General features: G+C 41.1%; 1 protein-coding gene across 4 annotated transcripts in view; it reads left to right on the top strand.

Annotated features, from left to right (window-relative positions):
* Positions 1-24,394, top strand: part of SLC12A1 (solute carrier family 12 member 1) — a 90,935-nt gene that overhangs the window by 58,938 nt on the left and 7,603 nt on the right. For all 4 annotated transcript variants that reach the window (XM_057306291.1, XM_026518433.4, XM_026518431.4 and 1 more), the window contains exons 21-26: positions 7,713-7,856; positions 10,662-10,793; positions 11,032-11,143; positions 12,937-13,023; positions 22,091-22,226; positions 23,889-23,956. In XM_057306291.1, coding sequence (XP_057162274.1) covers positions 7,713-7,856; positions 10,662-10,793; positions 11,032-11,143; positions 12,937-13,023; positions 22,091-22,226; positions 23,889-23,956 — 679 coding nt within the window. The remainder of the gene's footprint in view (positions 1-7,712; positions 7,857-10,661; positions 10,794-11,031; positions 11,144-12,936; positions 13,024-22,090; positions 22,227-23,888; positions 23,957-24,394) is intronic.

The following is a 24,394-nucleotide window of genomic DNA, read 5'->3' on the forward strand; positions in this document are numbered from 1 at the left end:
GATTGATGAGGAGTGTAGATTTGTAAGGGTGGAGTGGTAGATTGAGGATTTTGCACAGTGCTCTCAATTCTCCTTGAAGGTGGAGCAGTCCCGCTGGTTGTCTAGTTTTTGTCTAGTGGCGTTTGGTCTCCAGGTAGAGGAGACTCAGGATTTTGCGGGATCGGTTCAGCAGAAAGGAAAAGCCTGCAAGAGATCTGAGAGTGCCGGTGCCTGACGGTCCAGATTCTATTTGGCCATGTAGGGTTGACTTCGTCATAACAGAAGGCAGTGTGAGAGGATTCGGTGAACTTCCTGATGCAGCCAATCTGGTGTGTTGTAAGGGAGCAGAAAGAAGACGAAATTGGAGATCAAGTGTTTACATAGGCTAGAGAACCACTGTGTGATATGTATACTCCGTGATTATGTAGGAAGAGCTTAAGAAATAAGACTGAGAGTCTATCCAGTGCAAAACCGTAGCAAAGAGGATACTCTGGTGCCTTCAGGCTTCCTTTTTTATGCCCCTATTCTCTTTTATGGACATTTTACATCTCCAGATGGATATTCTAATTCCCACTCAGTGTTCATGATTCATTTATAGTTCTTTCCAGTAGAACTCAATACGTTAGCAGCAACAACAGCTAGCATTTTTTTAAACTAAGGCTCCATGCCCAACATGGGGTTAAACTCACAACCCCAGGATCAATAGTCGCACGCTCTGCGCCCAGCCAGGAGCCCTTAACCATTTTTGAGCATTTTTATGTGCCATGTATATGCTTCATTTTCACATATAACACTTGTCATCCCAACTACCCTATAGAGAAAGCACTATCTTTGTCCTCATTTTACAGCTAATGAATTGAGGTTTACCCAAGATTCACAAGGGTAGCAATTGGTAGAAGTAAGATTCAGACCTATGTCTGTTTGAAACCAACATTCTATCCTGTAAGAAGGAGATCTAGAGAGGACAATGACTAAGGTAAGGAGAGCCAATGGTGAAATCTGAGATATGGGAGTAGAACAATTCCTTTGTGTGGGGGTGGGGGGGTGCCTGTCTATGATAAGACAGACATGACGTTAAGGACAATTACAAAAATCGAATATTAAGAGACCTGTTCTGTTGCTAACTTTCTACATTTTGCTTTAACTTGTTTGCCTTTTGTGCTATAATGTTTTCCCATCTAAAAAATGAGAATACAAAATACAGTTTGCACTTCGATTATACGTTTGCTTTATATGTTATGTTGATCTCTTCGAGCCGAGAGATGTGGTGTAGCTGGAAAATACTGCTCCCACCTTTACTGCTCCTTCCGCCAAAATGCACCATCAATTCAGTCCTGTAAGGCAATACAGCAAGCAAATTTCGTAGTATTTCTGAAAGAATCCTGGCAGTGAACTGCATCCCCTTTTAATTTCCCAAGGGATGTATCCAATTTATATCAACTTGGATGTTTGAAATCTTTCTGATTCTTAGTCAAGAAAGGGAAAATAGAGTTGGATGCTAATAAAATAATTATAAGTACCGATTATCTACGGTAAACAAAAAAACAGTGTTATACAAATACATGAAGAATGTGCAGGAGAACAACAGCATAATGATAGAAATGAACTTTATGCCACGTTTCCATGCATTGTTTTGAAGTTTCTGTAATTCAAGGCGCCACCCTCATATTAGATTTTGAACTGGAAGAAATAAGCTTGTGTTTCATTATATTATACCGTAAGATAGGGCTTAATAAGAGCCTGATAAATCTTACGTATTGCATTACACTATGTTAATGATTATCATCATAGCTTTTCCAACACAGGCACCACAGTGTCATCACAGATTATAATTTAAAGGAAATATTAGCAATTCAGAGTGCCCATATACTGTAGTTAATAAAGCAGTGAATAGAAATCAGCTTTATAGGTAATTTACCACCTAATGACAATTATTTCTATGCTGTGTCACAGGCTTACGTGAGGAGAATAACTTTTGTATATAAATAAGATCGATGCTCGTAACATTCTAACTTGTGTACCGCAGCGACTCTTCCAATACCGATGGCTGATAGTTTCTCTTAATAAATTAATTTATTGCCTGACAACACCAAAAATGCACTATTTCATATTGTTCACTTCCCAGAGGTACTTAGCAAGTTTGCCAACTACAACAAAGAGTCCAAATTGTACTGGTAGGAATAAAGTGATGAAACGTGATCTGCAATATATTGCGGTCAAGTGTTCCATGTAAGTACTACACGATTTATGACCATCTCAGAGCACGGGGATTCTGGTGGCTCTGATGGAGTGGCTTAGCAAAATAAAGACAGATGGCAGTGTAGTAAATAATTACTTGATTGGAAGACGACCACTGCAGGATGGCTTCCTGCCTTCAATTTAGCCAGCCTTCACCTAGGGTAAGTCACATTGATTCATGTAAGCATTTACAGCTTTGAGCTGATTGACCCAGGAAAGAATCATAATTTAATAATTAATAAAGAGAAAGGTTGCTGTGAAATGGGAGGGGACATGATTCCTTGGTGGGTTTCCCTGCTCCCTCTTCTGCGGTCAGATAATTGACTGCTCTCCATCCTTGGGATTCAAAGTGAATCGTAATGCCTATTTCTAAAAAACATCTTCAAAAAAAAAAAAAAAGACCGGGCATAGAGCATTTGAGGCAATCTTGATAAGTAAGTTGAATTTCAAACTATGGTCACTCCAGTTGGTTACCATACAATCAGTTTATAAAACACTGGAGAATGGGGAACGGTTCTTCAAGTGGGTATTTGTATGAAGAAGGCTCAGGGTTCTTACCATGAGAACTGTTCGAGGGTACGTCTGAAGAATTGGTTAGAAACCCACTCAACTGAGAGAACAGAAAGGTCTAAGCTTTTTCTTCCCCCATGAGAACTTCAGGGATTCCCTTACTCTCGGAATGAGAGACAGGCAGGGCTTTTGTTCTCTCTCTCTCTCTCTCTCTCCCTCTCTTTTCTAGCACTGTGGTTTTGTAAATCAGGATAGGCTATAGAATTATCTGCTATGGAAGCTTCAAGTTCCCACCTGAGGCCCAGGTGGTGGATCTTTCCAGGGGAAGGATCCCTTCCCTTGCCTCTCATTCTTCTGCTCAGTCCTGCCTGTCCTACCTTCCGTCACATTCCATCTTGCTTTGTACCATCAGCCCCTTTTAGGCCCTCTTTTTATAATTCTGTATACGGCATTAATCCTGCTTCTTTTCAACACTGTCTTTTGACGCCCCCCTCCACGCGGTACTTTACACGTGCTCATCCCTGACAACTATCCTTTTGTTTTCCTTTCTTTAGAGAGATACTTTCAAATGCATTGAACTGTGTTGAATAGCACTGACTTGTTCTTTAATTCCGACAGACTGTTCTTGAGTGTTTGTCATGGTGGTAGGCACGAGTAGGGAGGCGTGGGCGCAACTAAGAATGTGAGAAGTCTAAGCATAGGCTCTGAAATCGGTCAGACCTGGTTTCAAATTCCAGCTCGAAGCTTTTTGGCTGTGTAGCCTTAGTCAAATTACTCATCTTCTCTGTTTCACTTTTCACATTTTCGGATGGAAATCGTTATAGCACCTAGCTCACAGATTTACTGTCTTGGATTAAAGGATATTATGGCCACAAAATGTTTGGCATTGTCCGTGACACAAAAGAAACCCCCGACAAATGGGGGGCAATGAAATATGACAGAAGCTACCCTCCAGGAATTTGCAGTCCAGAGGGCGTAAAGTAAACATGTGTCTTAAAACTCTATTCCCTACACAGGTGTAGTTACTGGAATAAAGGTTGAAGCAGAGTATCATGGAAACGTAAAGCCATATAAAAATTTCTCCATTTGGGAAATTGGGGGATGGCTTCTTCAAAAACATGCAGAGTGTGTATTTCTTCAGCAGGCAGATATTGGCAGTCAGAGCATATCGCTGAGGAAGGATGGTAACAAGGGAGATGCTAGAATTGGAAGCAGGAGCTTGCATCCCCAGCTGTGCAACCTTGAATGGTCTGAGCCCGTTTCCTTCTCAGTAAAATGGGGAGAATGCCGCCAGCTCTGCCTGGATCCCAGGACTGGCGTTGGGATCAAATAAGATCTTTGTGGAAAGGGCTTTGTGAATCCGGAACATCACACGTGCAGTTGCGATGGAATGAGTAATTGTTACGGTCAGCCTCGTGGAAATAGGCTGATGCCTATCCATCCTTACTCCCTGGGCTCACCACCTTGTGGCCAGTGGTATGCTTTTGCAAGTCGGCTAGCCAGTACTCTAGTTGAAAGAAATGTTTTGACGAAGTCTACTCTGGACTCGTACGCATACAGAGGCGAGCAGTACACCAGATAGATCATTCAGAACAGATCATCAGGCTGTCACTTCTGCTTAGCACTTAGGAACGATAGATGGCACAGGAGGAGGCCTTAGATCACCCACAAAGTGTATAATTATGAATTAGCTCTAATAAGAATTTGCAAAATCACGGTGCAAGGCATGAGACCACTGGGTGGATGTGAAAATCCAAGATGGCCAAGCAAGCAGATCTTAGCCCATGGAACAGACCTCTCTCTGCTGGCCTCCGTCTGTTGTCTTTGAGGGGACTGCTGAATCTTTCACATTCCGGTGAAGTCTGGTTTTGTCTCTGGGGCCTGGGATTTTGCAGTCTGCTCTGTCCAGGATGGGCTGTGTACATACCTTTGAGCAAATAGTTGGAGTAGCTCCCGGCTCACTCAGCCAGCTGACTCTGTGTCAAAGGAGGATTTATCTTTTTTCCTCCTTTGTCCAAACTCGAGGACAAAGAACGTGGCAACTAGCGCCTCATCACGGGGTGTGCGGGAGCCTGCCAAAAAAGGAAAGCAAAAGAGGCCCTTCCCCAGCGTGGCCCTTGCCACTGCCCCCCCCAAAGAAGCTGGCAAATATACATCTTCCGGACGACCTCAAACAGGAGGTTACCCCACAGCTGGACCCCTGCCGCATCCCAAACAGTAGATAATAGCTCGGGGGCCATCCCCCGGGGCCAGTGATATCTCCGAGGCGGTTGCTGCCCTGGGACAGCCTGTCATCAGTACCTGTGTCTTGAGGGTCCTCCCGTTAAAATGACATGTGGGAGGAGCCATCATTCGGGGGAGCTAACATTACACCGTATGCCCGAGAGTGTTTAGGTTCGCCTGACGATGAAGTGTTGGAGGTTAATGGAACAACCCTGAGAGAAGAGTAACGAGCAGAAAGCAAAATGTCTTCAGAGTGGGAAGCGTGCAGGGTCTGGAGCGAAGCCGGCCTCTTTGCATTTGAACCCTGTTATTTTCTGGGTGACCTCAGACAAATTACTTAACCTTTCTGAGCCTCAGTTTCTTCACCTACAAAAGGAGAGTAATAATAGTAACTCTTTCGGAGTCCTTTGGGAAGGAATAATATGCAGCACAGTCCCGGGCACCCAGAGAGTGTGCAATAAATAGTAACTGCTAAAATAACTCCCAGGCTTCTCAGAATACTCAGTTGGCTTTGCATGACTAAGCCCGTTTCCAGGGGCTGCATAAATACACTGCCTATAGGACACGCTCGTTGCTTTGTTCTTTAAGGCGCCGCAAAGCACCGTGCAGAAACTGTTGTTTGTTCTTTTTGCAAAGCTGGGAGAGTTGGAAAGGGGAAGGGTTACAATTTTCCATTTCACAGATAGGAAATCAGAGGCATAGGAAAAGTAAATGACTCGCTTCGTGTCGCACAAAGCCCGCCGCAGAGCTGTCATCGGCCACGACCTCCCCTGCAATGCAGCCTGTGTTCACCTTTCGAAAGTCAGGGGTAAGCCACTCCTGTCTGAGCTTTAATGCCATCAGTCTAATTTCTCAGATTTTCTATAGTTGCTGATCTGGAGAACCTTTGAAGCTTTGGGGAAATCACATGGGTGATTTGACCTTAAATCTCATGCCACTGGCAAAAGATTAATTGCTAAGACCTGGAAAGAGGCCAGACAATTCTGTGGAGCTGAATAACAGCACCGTCTAGGGATGTGACTGTCCTGACAGATTTAGTTAGTACATAATTGATAAATCTAGAGTTTGCATAGCTTCGCTTCCCAGATAGATAAGGCAACAGGCTCCAAGGGCTGACATTTACAGAAGCCCTACCAGTGTTTTGTAACACTGAAGCTAGGTTTCCTACTCTGTTCCTCAGAACATTGCTCGTTTTCTAAGTCTCTGTTCCCAGCAAGCAAAAAGATGAGGGGATCTAACAAGAGGCCACCTTGCCCACTGTAAGCAAGAATGCCTATCATTCTTGAGCACTGTCCCCTGACTGCTTTCAAAGTCTTACTCACCCTGATCCAATGTGGGTTGACGTCAGAGAAGGAAGCAAGGTGTTACATAGCAGTTAGGAATTTTTCGTCACAATCAGAATCCAGAAAAGCTAAAAGACAGCCAGATGCAACACCAAAGCTTGGATAGTGGGTCTCAGGGCCTGGACAGGAAGCTGCACGGCCTGACTCTTGCCCCAGACTTGAGTGTCGTGAGACCCTTCTTAGCAATTTGAACTCCGACAGGCACACAGAAACCTCAACTTTTCTTTCTTTCACTTTGGTCACTCATTCCAGAAAGTATGTTGCTTATCAGAAAGAATTGTTGGGGCGCCTGGGTGGCCCAGTCGGTCAAGCGTTTAACTTTTGATTTCAGCTCAGGTCGTGGTCTCAGGGTCGTGAGGGCTCTGCGCTGGGTGTGAAGCCTGTCTAAGATTCTCTCCCTCTCCCTCTGCTCCCTCCCTGCCCCCCCCCCCCCCCGCCCCGTGTGTGTTCTCTCTCTCTCAAAAAAAAAAAAAAAAAAAAGAGAATTATTAGTGGACGTTTTTCACTGTAATTTCTATTCGGAGCCCATACAGCTTCATATAAGGTTTGGTGACCTTTCCGTAATTATTGCTGTCTAGTTTTATGCTGCAATTCAGGAGGCATTGTCGTGTGCCTGATACGTACCCGGTGTACTTTGGTAATTTTGGCACTTCCGCTTGTCAGATATCCAACCCAGTAGTTTAGGTCAGCAAATCAGTGGCGTGCAGTGCTCGAGATCTCATGTACAGAGGATCTGGCTTTTTAGGTTTTGCCGGAAGTGAAGGAAGATATCATTAAATAGACTCCCTTACCTTCGCAACTAAAAACCGAGTGACTTCATGGATTATGACAACACACAGAGCTACTTTCCTGAGCTAGTTATTACTTTCCGAATACAATTTGCTGATATTTATTACTTTTTAATAACCATTTGGAAAAAATCATACGATGTATAATAATTTTATTGCATAGACACCACTTTTTTTAATTTTATTTTTATTTTAATCTTAGTTAACATACGGTGCAATATTGGTTTCTGGAGTAGAAGTGGTTCATCACCTATGTACAACACCCAGTGCTCATCCAAAGTGCCCTCCTTAATACCCATCACCCATCCAGCCCATCCCCCACGCACGTCCCTCCATCAACCCTCGGTTTGTTCTCTATCATTAAGAGTCTCCTATGGTTTGTTTCCTTCTCTCCTTTTCCCCCCCTTCCTATATGCTCATCTGTTTTCATTCTTAAAGTTCACATGTGAGTGAGATCATATGGTATTTGTCTTTCTCTGACTGACTTATTTCACTTAGTATAATACACTCTAGCTCCATCCACGTTGTTGCAAATGCGACACCATTTTTTATATTAAAATAGTTTATAAGGTTGCTCCTAGAAACTTGGTCACTCTGAGTTAATTAAGTGATTTTTGTCTTCCTGCATTAGATGAATTAGAGAAATTGGAACAGGAAAGGCTGGCTTTGGAAGCCACTCTCAAAGATAACGAATGTGAAGAAGGAAGTCGTGGCATCCGAGGCTTATTTAAAAAAGCTAGCAAGTTGAACATTACTAAGCCAGCTCCTAAGAAAGGTAAGTACTTTTAAAATTCACAAGAAAGTTACAAAATGAGCCATTGCTTGAGTATCGATAGGGATCAGAAGTCAGCATCCAAGATGTTGGGAGCATTGTGTTAATGAAGGACTGAAAGACGCTTCTTTCAAGAAAGTAGCACAGATGAAATGTATAAGTTATTTATCAGTAACAATAAGCCTTTTGTGCCATCTCACTGTAAAAACTTAATTTTAAAATAATAGTATTTGGTATGGGAGTCCTATAATGCTTACACCGATTTGAGTGCCATAAAATGGACATTTCTTAGTTAAGATGGAAAGGAGATAGAAATTTAAGAACCAATACCCAAATGGATTTATCTACACACACACACACACACACACACACACACACACACCTTAATGCCCCTTACAGACATTTCAGGAGACGAAAAGTTGACTAGGACAGGTAAATGAGAACCCTAATTTTGAAAAAGCATCTATCTTTAACATGAACCAGAATCCTGGGCTTGGAGCTTCACGGATGCTAATTACCCGTAGATTTCAGCTGAGTGGTACACTTACGTTTGAATATCCAGTATGCACCCCAGGAATGGGAGAGAATGAGAGCTTTTTATAAAACTTGTAAACAAATGATTCAAACGTCTGACTTTTTTTGAAAATTGAAAATTGCTTTCTTTCCAAAACACCGCAGGTTTTTTAATGAGGTCCACAACGACCTCTGCTGGTAGAAAATTAGAATGTTAACATACACAAATAATCCTATGCTTATTGAAGTCACTTGGTGTGAGCCCCAGAAAAGATCATTCCTCTGGGACAGTCTTCAAGTCAAACAGCAAGATCCAAAATGAGACTTAGCAGGCTTCTGGTCTAGTTTAATGGGACCCAACCTTTCAAAGAGGTCCTTCAGTGAGGCCCTCTAACACCTTGGGAAAGTTTTGGTTCTGTTTGTTTTCCTACTGTAGTCCAAGGACAAAGCTTCACCTGCAATACAATATTTTTACGTATTTCCATAGACTAACATGAAATATAAACACTGCCCCTCTTCAAATACTAGAAGTACCCTCGGGTTCCCGGAATATTCCATGGGCTATAGGATAGCCTATTAAGAGTCCCCCACCTTAACATGACATTGTCTAGGAAAATGATGTGTTTGAATCTAAAGTTGGAGGTACACCAGGACCTTCAGGGTGTAAATATTAGAATAAGACCATCTGGATGCTAACTGTCTTCTTTCCTTTTCAATTATTTGGTTTATTCATGAGAAATGTTAACTATTCATTGAATCTGCTCTACCAGTCAATCATTCAATGTTAGTTACAGTCTGGAAAAGCAATGGAAAATTCAGAAGTCATAGCGCAATACTGTTCTTTAGCTGATGAGGGAGGACGGAAGCATGAGTGTTCTTATTAATGAAAAGAGACTTATTATTTATTCTGGAAGCCTGTTTCTGTATGACAAATCTTTTGGCAAAAGTCAAACACGTCTCATTGCTCACAAAAGCAAAATGATGTTACGTTTTATTTCCAACACCTCAAATTTCAAATGCAGCCCTAAAGGAGGCCCCTTCACCGCTCTGGGGTTTCACTGGTTGACAACTCTTCGGAGTTCTAGATCAGGACAAACCCCACCTCCAGGCACTAATGCCTGAGTCCTCTGGGAGCTTTGATTTGCATGTAAGTGGGGGCAGGGTTTGGTCCATTTTGTAAAGATATTTACTTTCTCCCTCAGCAGTCCTGGGGAGATAGAAGCCATGTAAGATAATCGCTTCAGAACCGACAGGCCCTAAACATGGCAACGGCAAAAGACAGAACAAAGCATCTTCAGAACCTCTCAGATCAGAGAGGAAGGTCTGAAGCAGCTGTCAGCTCTACTCTAAGCACTTTGCTGACACCATCTCTTTGAAATGGAGCAATGAAGTCACAACTTTAAAAGGTGTGGAAATGAGAAATATCGACGGTGTAGCAAAGAAAACCTCTACTGGCAAAAAGGAGCCAGGGTCCTGCTCAAACACTGGCCTAGTTCCCTAATATACTCTCACTGGACCCTTGATAGCGTGGAAAGTGCATTTTAAAAAAAAACAACCAAGTACTTTCTGTGCACCCTTATCTCTACCTCAAGTAAAGGAATTTTGTCTCTCCCTATTTCCTGGCTTTTCCATCTCATTCACAGAGATTCAAAGAGCTCAGTGGCTTTCCCTTCTCTTACAAGGCTCCTTGAAAACAGAAAAGCAAGCCAAGCTGACATTAGGCTGACATTAGGACCAAAGGGTCATAGAGTCAAGATGCATCTGGTCCCTAGCCACCTTTATAATCCAGACATTCATGGAATTTACACCAATTGCGCTCAAATGAATGCTCTAATGAAGAAATACTTCTGATTCTATTGCTTATCTCTAGAAAACCAATCACCACACTTTCTACTTTCAAGTAAATTTGAAAATAGGATTAAGTTGCGTTATAGCTGGAATTTTGAAAAATGAGGATATCTTGGCTATTCTGTCAGGTCGTTTAGCATTTTTACCTGCCGAGATAATAACCCCGCCCCGAGATTACTGGAGACCTGAAAATAGTCTACTGCTTTGTCATGACAACTGTAATCATGAAATCAGTATCAAATTCTTTTGAGCTATTAAAGGTGATCTAATTCACTGTGGGACTTGACCTTTATCACCCCTTTTCCTAGCTCACTGTTTGCCCATAAAGATGAAAAAGCTTACAGATTCATGACCCTTCCTCTATTTTCCGGAGTAGATTTATTGGCACGTTCTTCTGTTTCTTTCCTCAAAAGACAAGTAGGTCTACTACGTTTTCTTTCGTTACAGACAGCAGCGTGAACACAATCCAGTCGATGCATGTGGGGGAGTTCAACCAGAAGCTGGTAGAAGCCAGCACCCAATTTAAACAGAAGCAAGGAAAAGGCACAATTGATGTGTGGTGGTTGTTTGACGATGGAGGTAAAGACAGTTCCAGAATGTACACTGGGGAGCAGAATCACTATGTTGATCGAGTTAACAAACTGCGGGGGAAGGTACATGAAAACGATATCAGTTGAAGGAGAATATATCTGTGTCTTCCCAAGATTTTTAATTATTTAGGAGCAATGAATGTGGGAATGAATAAAGATGTAAAGCTATTCGTTTCCTTTCAGCAGGATCTATTCATTCTTTCTGTCATAATTTATTCTCTTTTCAGGGTTAACACTCCTTATCCCCTATATCTTGACTCTCAGAAAAAAGTGGAAAGACTGTAAATTAAGAATCTATGTTGGAGGGAAGATCAACCGCATTGAAGAAGAAAAAATTGCGTAAGTAACTCATCCCTCCTGTGTTAGAGGACTTTGGATGTCTGCTGCTTTAATGCTTTAATTTTAGGAACTTCAAGTGTTTTTGAGACCCAAGAGATTTAAAGACAAAACCGCCATAAGGGGCCTCATGTTTCCTTGGTTTTCTGGTCATTAAATTATCTGCGTACTTCTTGTAAGCACTGTCTTCACGTCCCTTGATCCCTTGCCACAAATGCTTTCGAAAAGGAATTTGACACAGAAACCCCATCTCAAGTCTTGAACGGGACTATCATTATCTTGTATAATGTTTGCTTTGATTTGACCAGTGAATGGATCCAAGAAAGGAAAAGCCCGAAGGAATTTGTGTCCAGTAGCTTCCCTGGGCTGGGTCAAACCTGTTGATTTGTGGTGGGCATTCTAGCACAGTACACTTGAAAAATAGGACCAGGAGACTGAACCTGGTCCTTGTCCCAGCCCTGCCCTCAACGAGCTGCAGGACTTTGCAACAGTCACCACGGCCCAGACCTGGGTCTCCAGTTTCTCATCTGTAGCCTGGAACAGTTTAAATGGATGACGGTTGAACACTCTTATAATTAAAAAAATAAATCAGTCTCCAGAGTGTAAATTTGCATCTTAGTCATTGATTTAGTCATGGAGAGCCTGATGTGCAGTTGTGGAAGCAGCAAGCACGTTAGGAATGCCGTGCAGCCAAAGGTCTCTGGTGGAAATCTGGAGAGCGACCTTCAGCAGCCCTGGGTCCCTCATGGCAGGCCTAAGTCCCAAGCCCTTCCAGAAATCACGAAATAATGACAGGCTTTTACTCTGTAATTTTTCACATTTTCCCTTCCATCTGGGAGGATTATAATACACACACACACATTATATTATATATATTCATATATAATATAAACTGTATGTATTAAATATATATATATATTTAATTCCCCTTAAAGAGAGTCCTATTATAATGGAAACTAACATGATGGCTATAATAATTTATATTTTCTTAAAGCCTCCAGTAACTTACTGGGGCAAGTGATGAAATTTAAAAGCGGTTCGTGGATTAGATGATAGCATGGCATCAATGTTAAATTTCCTGATTTCAAAAAGTGTACTTTGTTCGTATACGAGAGTGTTCGTATTCTTAGGAAATACTGAAGTATTTATAGGTAAAGGGGCCTGACAGCTGCAGCTGGGCAGGGGGTAGGTGAGTAGAAAGCAAGAAGGAAAGAAGGAAGATGTCGATAGACGCTGCTGTGTAGAAAGAGAAAAAGGTGTTACGTTAAATGGGGCAAGGTATGAACAATTGGTGAGTCTGGGATTTGTGTGTGTGTGTGTGTGTGTGTGTGTGTGTGTGTGTGTGTGTGTGTGCTGTCCTTGCAATTTTTCTGTAACTTTGAAATTGTATCAAAAATTTCAGTTGCCAGGGAAAGAACCTCCAATATGTAATGATATATCATAATTATTGGTTTGTCAATACGTTGTCGGTAACTGTAAAAATTCTCAACAAGATCGTAGTCAATAATATGAAAACTGGTTCTCTTTTCCCCCAAATGGTAAGGAAGCATGTACAGCTCTATATTATCTTCCCTGGAATGTGAATGCGGAAGCGGCTTTGCTCTTCCTAGGGTCTGCACCTGCATGAATTTGTCTTTGCCTTCAGTGGAATAGCTTGGTCCACATTTAGTATACGGTGAAGGACATTGAACTAAACATAGCCTTTGTCTGAATGTGAAGCTGAAATAAGTCGTGAACTCTTTGCCTGAAAATAGTTACATATGCAATGATGAAGTATCTCTCTCTTATATTTCCAGAATGGCTTCTCTTCTGAGCAAGTTTAGGATAAAATTTGCAGATATCCATATCATTGGTGACATCAACATTAAGCCAAACAAAGAGAGGTATGAAGCATTAACAAGATCCATTGTTTGCCCCTGGTACTCTCTCATTTTCTTTTGTGCTGATTATTAAAGGGTAAAAATGTTATCTATCGACTGCAGTGACCTCCTAATAAGATATAATAAAAAGGGACTTCGAATAACCATGCAGAACGATCGAATAAATTATAATGGAAGGAAACGGTTTTACGGTAAAGCAGAGCCTGAGAGGGGAGAATTGTTGAAACACAGGCTAGTCAGCATGTTAGGATTGCCTGTCTTGTTCTTGGCTTGTATGGTGGCCAGAGCAGACTGTTCTGGACTGGGCACTCAGGGCAAGTTTTCTTTATTTAAAGTGACTGCTGGGGTGGCTGGGTGGCGCGGTCGGTTAAGCGTCCGCTCTTGATTTCAGCTCAGGTCATGATCTCAGGGTTGTGAGATTGAGCCCCGCCCTGTGCTTGTTCAGCGGGGAGTCTACTTGACATTTTTCTTTGTCTCCTTCTCTCTCTCGGCCCGTCCCCTCCCTCTAAAATAAATAAATAAATCTTAAAAAATTTTTATTTTTTAAAGTCACTGGTGGTGCGTCCTGTGGATGGGGAGCTGTGATAGGGAAGCTAGAAACAGAGTGAGTCTTCCTGGCACAATGACAGAACCGACCCTCCATGGCCATTTTCACTTTTAGGCACTAAAGACCCAACACTTAGAGCTATGGAATTTGGGGCGGGGGGGGGGGGGTATAAATTCAGATAAAACTATCTGAAGCCTGGCAAGGAAATGTATTGGCTCCAAAATTTTTTAAATGCCGAAATTGAAATAATTGTTTGAATGTCTTCAAATCACACATCATTTTAATCCTCGTTAATTGTTAAATTTGTCAAGTCCATGATATTGGAAAACAGCTTGTAGGTTAGATCCTCACAGGAATTCCCAGAGGTGCAAGAAGATGGTCTGGAAATTATAGCCGATATTAACTTTACTTCTTAGAGTGATAACTTACCAATTATAAGATTTTGCAATTGTTGACAGTCCAAAATCATATTTACTGTCGCACCTGGATGCGATTTAATACACGTGAGTTGGTGTGGAGTGGGGCCTTCGAGGTTGAGAGACACAGGGGCACAAGGATCTCAGTGTGGCTTCGGCTCTCCCTGGACTGCCGGACCTGGTCTCACTTCTCTTCGCCGTCATTTCTGCTTCCTCCTGCAGCTCCTGAGAGCTTCCAATTCCACACTCAAATCTCCTTGTTCTTCCCTTCTTTTGATTCAGTGCTATCCTGTATGAGCTTAATACCTAACAGAAGATCATCCAGATTTAAGATGCAATCTTATTGGGGCGCCTGGGTGGCACAGCGGTTAAGCGTCTGCCTTCGGCTCAGGGCGTGATCCCGGCGTTCTGGGATCGAGCCCCACATCAGGCTCCTCCGCTGTGAGCCTGCTTCTTCCTCTCCCACTCCCCCTGCTTGTGTTCCCTCTCTCACTGGCTGTCTCTGACTCTGTCGAATAAATAAATAAAATCTTTAAAAAAAAAAAAAAGATGCAATCTTATTGACCACACAGCGACCTTGAATTTCATGTCATTTGAGTGTATGCATGATTCCTCCAAGGCTACACGTCAGTCAAAACGACTTTACAAAACATCCTCATTGTGATAAGAAAGCTGTGATCGACAGAGTTCACCTGGGTTATTACTATGCAATATTTCTTCACATCGTATAAACCACTAATGCCTTACATTCCTATATTTCTACAGTTTTAAGTACTTTAAAAGTAAATTAAGATGAGTTTATAATACTCCTCGGTAAAAGTAATTAACATTCTGCTATGAGCTGGGTGGTCGTGTAGTAATCTCTGGTAGCCTTCCACATTTCATTTGAAGAATTTTAATTCCTAACTCATTGCCTCTTTGGCATTTGCAGTGATGCGATCAAACAGGCTCCTCTTATGTCTCTAATTGGCGGAAAGACCTTCTATTTCATAACACAGCAGGTACAATGATTTCCTAGCATGTGCCCCCTCGTAAGAGGCCGGAGCCTGCCAGAGCTCTGCAAGCGCAGGGCCATTTACTGTTGTCTGGAGGGTAGTCATGGCGTCCCTACTGACTTCAGATTTTCTATGAGCTCTGGCTCAGTGCTGGGCACAAATTAGTCATCTACTTCTCGTAGCCGAATTCTTCTTGCTGTTGTTTGTCTTAACAGCAGCTAAGGACTGTGTGTGCTTGCTGATTCATTTGTTCCTATATCCTTTGCCTCTTTATGGATCGACCTGGCTTTCTCTACACAAGTTTCTTTCCCTTTCTTTCATGCTAGTCTCTGCCCAGATGCCACGGTTCCCCCCTGCATTCCTGTCCTATCTGTCCTATCACCAAGGATAGGACATACCTCTTCCACTAGTGCCTCTCCATTGTCTGAGTGCCCATCATAGGCTAGACACAATTTCTTTGACTAACCCTGAACTTTGGGCCATGTTTTTCTCTTTTCAGGCAGCCAACATTATGGAGAGGAGTAAAAAACGAAGGACCAGGCATTTTTGCTTTTGTCCTGGTATCTAACTTCGCTTTTAGACACTATTTTAATTGGCTGTTTCTTACATATCCTCATCATCCTGCAATGAAGAGATCTATTTCCCTTTCTCAGGAAAAAAATGATTAGATCTCACAATTTGGGGGATTTTTTTTTTTTGATAGTTCAAGGTCTTGAGGAAGATGCCAAAAAACAAAATCCATTTTTACTGGAATAAAAGAATCTTTGCGGCTAACGTCCCCTGGTGTGAAGACAAAATAGCACCAAGAAGAGAGGTGCTGGAAGTGCCATTCTCCTGCCTTCGGCTCTCCACTGTCACTGATACCATATTGCTTTGTAAGAGAGTCACGCGTCTGGTGTCGGCAATGATGACCGAATATATAAAGGCAACCCTATTTTATTTTATTTATTTTTTTAAAGATTTTATTTATTTATTCATTCGACAGAGATAGAGACAGCCAGCGAGAGAGGGAACACAAGCAGGGGGAGTGGGAGAGGAAGAAGCAGGCTCACAGTGGAGGATCCTGATGTGGGGCTCGATCCCATAACGCCAGGATCACGCCCTGAGCCGAAGGCAGACACTCAACCGCCGTGCCACCCAGGCGCCCTGGCAACCCTATTTTAAAACAGAGAATGATCACTCAGTAAATCTCACAGATGGCCATTGGTAACACATCTGGTACCTTTGTGATAATTTTTTTATTAAGTGTTTTTATTTTAATTCCACTCTAGTTAACCGTGTGATATTAGTTTCAGGTGTCCAGTATAGTGATTCAACAATTCTATGCATTACTCAGTGCTCATTGTGCTAAGTGTGCTCTTAATCCCCTTCACCTATTTCACCCATCCCCCCACCCCCCTCCCCTCTGATAACCATCAGGCTTTTCTCTATAGTTAAGAATCGATTTCTTAGTTTATTTCTCTCTCTTTTTCCTTTGTCCATTTGTTTTGTTTCTTAAATTCCACATAGGAGTGAAATCGTATGGTATTTGTCTTTCTCTGTTTTATTTCACATAGCATTACACTCTCTAGCTCCGTCCCTGTTGCTGCAAGTGACAAGATTTCATTCTTTTTTATGGCTGAGTAATAGATTGTATATATTATATATGTAATACAATATATATTCTAAATATAATATATTGTATAATATATTGTATATTGTGTGTGTGTGTATATATATATATATACACACACACACACCCCCCACATCATCTTTATCCATTCATCAGTCAATGGACACTTGGGCTGCTACTTCGATAATTTGGCTATTGTAAATAATGCTGCAATAAACATAGGGATGCATGTATACTTTTGAGTTAGTGTTTTTGTATGCTTTGGGTAAATACCCAGTAGTGCAATTACTAGATCATAGGGTAGTTTTAGCTTAAATTTTTTGAGGAACCCACCCCGTATTATTTTCCAGGGTAGCGGCACCAGTTTGCATTCCCACCAACAGTTCACAATGGTCCTTTTTCTCCATATCCTCATCACACTTGCTGTTTCTTGTGTTGTTGATTTTAGCCATTCCGAAGGGCGTGAGGTGATATCTCATTGTGGTTTTGATTTGCATTTCCCTGATGACGACTGATGTTGAGCATCTTTTCATGTGTCCATCTGTATGTCTTCTTTGGAGAAATGTCTGTTCATGTCTTCTGCACATTTTTTAATTGGATAATTTGTTTTTGGGGTGTTGAGTTGTGTAAGTTCTTTATTTTTTGATACTAACCCTTTATCAGATATGTCATTTGCAAATATCTTCTTCCCTTCAGTAGGTGGTTTTGTTGATTATTTCCTTCACTGTGCACAAGCTTTTTATTTTGATGTGGTATCAATAGTTGATTTTTGCTTTTACGTCCCCTGCCTTAAGAGACGTATTTAAAAAAGTGTTGCTATGGCCGATGTCAGAGAAATTACTGCCTGTGTTCTCTTCTAGGATTTTTATGGTTTCAGATCTCACCTTGACATCTTTAATCTATTTTGAGTTTATTTTTTGTGTATGATCTAAGAAAGTGGTCCAGCTTTATTCTTTTGCATGTAGTTGCCCAGTTTTCCCAACACCATTTGTTGAAGAGACTGTCTTTTTCCCATTGCATATTCTTGCCCCCTTTGTTACAGATTAATTGACTAGATAATCATGGGTTTATTTCTGGGCTTTCTATCCCGTTCCATTGATCTATTTTTGTGCCAGTACCATACTGTTTTGATTACTACAGCTTTGCAGTTTAACTTGAAATCTAGACTTGTGATATCTCTAGCTTTGTTTTTCTTTTTCCAGATTGTTTTGGCTATTTGGGGTCTTTCGTGGTTCTATACAAATTTTAGGATTAGTTTTTTGAGTATTGTGAAAAATGCTGTTGGTATTTTCACAGGGATTGCATTAAATATGTAGATTGCTCTAAGTAGTATAGACATTTTAACAATATTTGTTCTTCCGATTTATGAGCATGAAATATCTTTCCATTTGTTTGTGTCATCTTCAATTTCTTTCATTAATGTTTTATACTTTTCAGTACACGTGTTTCACCTCCTCGATTAAGTTTATTCCCAGATATTTTATTATTTTTGGTGCAATTGTAAAAGGGATTGCTTTCTTAATTTCCCTTTCTGTCGCTTCCCAATTAGTGTATAGAAATGCAATGGATTTCTGCACATTGATTTTTGAATCCTGTGACCTTACTGAATTCATTTATCGGTTCTAGTAGTTTTGGATGGAATTTTTAGGGTATTTGATATGTGGTATCATGTCAGCTGCAAGTACTGAAAGTTTACTTCTTCCTTACCAATTTGAATGACTTTTGTTTCTTTTTCTTGTCTGATTGCTATGGCTAGGACTTTCAGTGCTGTGTTGAATAAAAGTGGTAGGAGTGGACATCCTTGTGTTGTGCCTGATCTTAGGGGGAAGTTATCAGTTTTTCACCATTGAGTATGATGAGCTGTAGATTCTTCATATATGGCCTTTATTATGTTGAGGTATATTCCCTCTAACCTACTTTGTTGAGGCCTTTGTGATGATTTTTAAAAGGCAATTCCTCTGCGTTGAATTAGAGAAAGAAGACTCTTCCTCTGGGCTGATGCAAGCCCCGTCCCAGTGTCCAATGCTTAGAGCACCAGTTCAATTTCAGCTCTTCTTGGCCAGGCAGCCCCTACCTACCATTAACAATTATCTCCTCATCGTTGTTTTTTCTTGGTCATCAGGTGACACAAAATGTCAAAAATAGTTTGTCAACTATTTCCATGTTGGAGGCTAATGTTAAATGTACCTAAATTGCCTCTAATAAATCTTTCAACTACTCATAAAACATCAGTAAGTGTTGATGGAGATATTTTACCATAGACACATCATAAATACGGCTGGGCAAGGGTGAAAGGGAGTGCAAAAGCAAAGCTAATGAGAAAATAATTGAGCCTGGAGAAACTGAAAATCTCTTGTGGTTAAATTTCATTTTTTATTGAATATACTGAATTAAGAGTCATAGGCCAAAAAGACAACAATCTTTATACAGAAATTAAAGAGAAAGTAGAAGTAATTAACTGGATAACTTAAAGACACTAGAGTGGTGGGACACCGGGGTGGTCCAGTCCATTAAGCAGCCAACTCTTGATTTTGGCTCAGGTCATAATCTCAGGGTCATGTGATCCAGCCCTGTGCAGGGCTCTGTGCTCAGCACAGAGTCTGCTTGTCCCTCTCCCTCCCCCTCAGCCCTTTCTCCTTGCAATCTCTCTCTCAAATAAATAAATAAAATCTTAAAAAAAAAAAAAAGATACTGGAGTGGTCACAAAACAACTAATACATTAATTTGAGAAAGGAAATCTTACAGGAACTTAGGGAAACAATTTTTTACAATTATAAAATTTTTAAACTTTGTTATCATGAAGAACAAGGATGGGGAAGGCAGGGCGGGTATAAGTTAATTTTTAAATTGAATCAATTGTCATTTATATTTATTATCATGGTCTATTTGGCCTATTCTGGAGTCAACTTGGCCTATTCTAGAGTCAATTAAAAAACATTTATATGAAAAATAAGATTTAATGAGAATCAGGATAGAAATCTTGCGCCACCTTTGCATCACCTAGCTAGGAGAATGAAAAATGGCCTGTTCAGGGATGAACCTTAAGATGAAGTCAAAGATGAGCATAGACAAAGAACAGTAAGAGTTGAGGGAAAATAAATAGGCAAACACATTCCCATTATAACCTATTATGTCACTTAGCGTGTTTCAGTGCAAGGAAAAGAAAACTTATAATGACTTAAATAATAAAATTACTGGCAAACATAACTGAAAAATCCAATTATGTTCTGGCTTTCAGGCAAAGCTTGATCTAGAAGGTTAATTTTATATATAATCAAGGACTAATTCTTTCCTATTACCTCTACTCTACCTTCCATTATGAAATCTTCAATCAAGGTCGATTTAGGTCATAAAAACAAGATGACAGCAACCAGGACTACATACTTGCTCATTTATGTTCAGTGGGAGAGAAAGTTTGTCTCTTCTGTAGTCATTGAAGCCAGGTCATGGGCTCCAGTTTGTGCCAACCTAAGCCACTGAGCCACTTACTTGGTCAGTGGAATGCTAGGTGCCTCTTGGTCAAGCTTGCCTGGGCTGTGTGGCTACCCTGGCCAAACACTCTGGCAGATGGAATAGAATTGTGCTGATTAGCTGATGCTGGGAATGGAGTCACTCCCACCCAAACTACAGTGGATGCTGGGGAGACAACGAACAAACTCCACTCTATTTCCGTTTCTTAGGGAACTATTTTTGAACTGGTCTTTCTAATAAGCACCTGGGCTGAGATGCAAAGAAAACTTTTATCCCGATCAAAATAAGTATATGTAGGGGCGCCTGGGTGGCTCAGTCCTTAAGCGTCTGCCTTCGGCTCAGGGCGTGATCCCAGTGTTCTGGGATCGAGCCCCACATCAGGCTTCTCCGCTACGAGCCTGCTTCTTCCTCTCCCACTCCCCCTGCTGTGTTCCCTCTCTCACTGGCTGTCTCTCTCTGTCAAATTAATAAATAAAATCTTTTTTTAAAAATAAGTATATGTAGAGCTTAAACAGAGAGCCTCTCAATAGCTAACCTCAGTCCCGCGGTTGTTCAGTAAAATCAACGCCTTGGTTTTACAGGGCACTCTACACTTTCAGAGCACTGTCACCCAAATCATCATCGAACCATCACACCAATCTTCAGGCCAGTTCTGAGCAGCCATTACCTCCTTTTATAGGCAAGGTTATCCAGGTCCAGGAGGACAATGGAAGAGCGAGCACAAGAACCAAGGCTCTCCTAGTCTGGCACCTTTCCATTGCACAGATTACTGCCAAAGGTCTCTGAAGGCTTGGCCCTGTTGGAAGGAGTAGCAAATGAAAGTATTATATAGTTGAAAGAATAATAGGGCATATCAGTGGTTCCCCGTTGCTGTCCAGCATTCTCAATAAATCAAAGTGTCAGAAATCTACTACTTTAAGTATCTCTTCAATTCCTTAACAAAGGCACTGGTAGGCTCCTTTATGATATCTGCACTTTGATCTGCAAATCCTGAATCAGGGCAACCGATGAGATCATTGAACACGTGCCATCATATTTTAATTCCTTAGATTCCAGTTACTCCTCACTCCAAAGTTACCGAGTTATAAGTAAGCCACATTATACAAAACCAAAAGACATTGTTTATATCTGGCATCGTCTTCTAGTCGCACACTGAAGACAACTGTTCTCATAAACTATAAGCTTTGTTCTGTACTACTGTTCAAAAAAAATCTTTGAGGTTCTTATGAAAGACAAGAAGGAGATTTTCTAGTACTTTTTAAAATGTTCCACAGCTGTGAGATCCTGCCGCTAGTTTTCTACTCAATGCCTTCTTCTTAATTGCTCTAAAATGGCCTCAGATTTGTAGACATTAAGATATTATTGATTTTTGTTCTTTCCTCTAACACGCACCTGAAAAATAGTCATTTAAAAATCTCAGGCAGCAACAGTAGTCATCAGAAGGACAAAGGCTGCTTTTTTTGCAGCAAACATCCAAATTGCTCTATAACCATTGAATTTGCTATTCTTCTAGCAGCCCACCGATGGCCCCCGCCAGCACGGGGTGGGCCATGTGGACTAAAGGAGAGGGCAGGCCTAGCCAACTCCCGTCCCAAGCAACCTAGTTCATCTTCCACATTAATTCGTGAATGTCTCCTGTCTGTCCAACAAGCAGATGGAAACTCATTTAAGCGCGTGGAAATTTATTTATGGGCTAAAGTGTCTCCATTACAATGGTGCCTTTGACTATATCGTGTCGAAAATGTATCTGCAGAATAATTACTACCTGTGTGTTGGTGCGTTTATATTGAGGATCTAATACACAGCAGGCTAACAAGGCTTCAACATGTCAAGGCCTTTCCTTGCGTAGGGAGGCAATACTATATCCATGGCTTTACTCACAGTAAGTCCCCTGCAAAGATAATTCTTAAAAGATTTGCATGACATTCAGCTCTGATTCTGCAGCCAGAGAGCCAGTCATACCTGGAGTATCTCTGAAATAATGAGCTAGTTTCCCACTGTGAGCCCTCCTTTATAATTCCAATTTCAGCTGGAAAGTCTTTGAAGAGATGATTGAACCATATCGTCTCCATGAAAGCTGCAAAGATTTAACAACTGCTGAGAAATTAAAGAGAGAAACCCCGTGGAAAATTACAGATGCAGAGCTGGAAGCGGTCAAGGAAAAGGTAAGGGCTTGTCTTCCTTAATTTTTACTTTACTGTCTAACTAGCTGAAAAAGAAAACAGTGCTTGATTCAAAGATCAAGGAGTAATGTATCCGTTATAGAATTTCATTATTCAGGATCTAGGGTTTCTGCATTTTTCAAATGCTTTTCAATCATATTACTGGTTCGGAGAATTTAGAAACTGGTTTTCATTTCTTAATATGAAATCAATTCTTTTTTTAAAAGATTTTTAAAAAACCCCAGATTATTGATATATATTGTGAAGTCTCCTTTCAAATTTAATTTTATAGAACAGGAGACAGATCCATGGGTCTAAAATAATTTAAGTTAAGTCAATATATGTGCAAAGTAGATAAAGGTAATTGACTCACAATTCAACACAGTAACAAAGAATTTTAACCTGATGAGGTTATGAAAACTAACAAAGTGATCTGGGAAAATACGTAATTGGAACAATGATTATGAAAGTTGGATTAGGCACAAGTTGTAGGAGGGATATAATAAATAAAAAAACAAAAAACATTAGGAGCTGAACTTGAAACAATTTAGAACAAGAGATACTAAAGCCTTTCAAATTTAGTGGAGAAAATACTGAGCTAAGATTTATGAACTGTGTATAATAAACTGCCCAGTTCTTTGTTTGTTTGCTTGCTTGTTGGTTTACTGGGGAGGTTGGGAAGACTTTTTTTTTTTTTTTTTTAAGAGAGGGAGAGAGAGAGCTGGCAGAAGGGCAGAGGGAGAGAGCGAATCTTAAGCAGGCTCCATGCTCAGCACAGAGCCCAGTGTGGGGCTCGATCTCACGGCCCTGAGATCTTGAGCTGAGCCCAAATCAAGAGTCGTTATATCAGCGGAGCCACGCAGGTGCCCCTAATTTCACATTTTAATTTAAATTCCAGTTACTTAACATACAGTATGTTATCAGTTTCAGGTGTAGAATTTAGTGATTCATCACTTCCATACAACTCCCGGTGCTCCTCACAAGTGCCCTCCTTAGAGCCCATCACACACTTTGCCCATGCCCCACCCACCTACCTCCCTCCAGCAACCCTCAGTTTATTCTCTATAAAGAGTCTGCTTTTTGGTTTGCCTCTCTCTCATTTTTTTTAACAAAGATTGTTCACATAATTGAGCAAATCATACATCTAAGCCTTGGTTTCTGAACCAATGAAACACAGTAAGTATTATTGTCATCACTGCAAAATTGTCGATGTAGTTATTTTTCCAGGTGAGTCTTGGATGACTTTTTAGTTGAAACCAGTCCCTTGTGCTGATAAAATATTCGAAGAGCCTAAACAACGTAGACTAGGATATAATTTATGTTCTTAGGATATCAAATTGCTATCAAGATTACTTCTTCCACCTCAAACCTGTTCCCAGATCTGACCGTTCTCACCTTCTCTTTACTATTATCCATGTTTCCTGCTCGCTTGTTTTTTTCCCTTAGAATTTAATAATCTAGCACAACAAGCACCTGGTCTTATTCTTTATATTTCTAGAATTTCTCGTGAGTTTTTAAAAATTAGTTTCCAGACCTGAAGGAAATAATTGTAATTGTTTTTTAAGTGAGGTTTTTCTACTTCTCCATAACTTGAGGTAAGGAGACAGATTCTCATCTGTAATTCTGGTAGAACTGCCCTCAACAAAATCTGAATGTTGTCCACAGAGTTACCGCCAAGTTCGCCTGAACGAACTCTTACAGGAGCACTCGAGAGCCGCTAATCTCATCGTCCTGTGAGTATCACTGCAGACATTTAAGAATGTTACAGAGGAATCTTAGGTAAATGGGCTAATCGACTTAAAAAGTCTTGACTATTCAGGTGGAAAGTTTAAAAAATTGGAACATGTGGGATTTTAGACAGTGAAGGAAAATAAATGCCACCTGGGACCCTGCCACTTGGACTTTGTGTCTGGTGCACCCCACCCATAGAATCTCGGCTCCCCCTTCAGAGCATGCCCCGGAATCCCCTGCCTAACAAGCCTCAAGTGAGCCACTGAGGCTCACGGGCTCCTTCCCAGCGTGGTGCTCCTGGGGTAGAGAGCCAGCCGACAGCAAGTTCAGCGGGCTCCCCGCTGTGTCGAAAGAGGCCAACGTAGGAGAAAAAGGGAGGGGATTCTTCCATTTCTACTCTCGCCCTTCACCCTACAAATGTTAGAGGTGTACCTGTTGGA

The sequence above is a fragment of the Ursus arctos genome, unplaced genomic scaffold (genome assembly GCF_023065955.2).
Source record: "Ursus arctos isolate Adak ecotype North America unplaced genomic scaffold, UrsArc2.0 scaffold_36, whole genome shotgun sequence".
In the NCBI taxonomy this organism is placed as follows: domain Eukaryota; kingdom Metazoa; phylum Chordata; class Mammalia; order Carnivora; family Ursidae; genus Ursus; species Ursus arctos.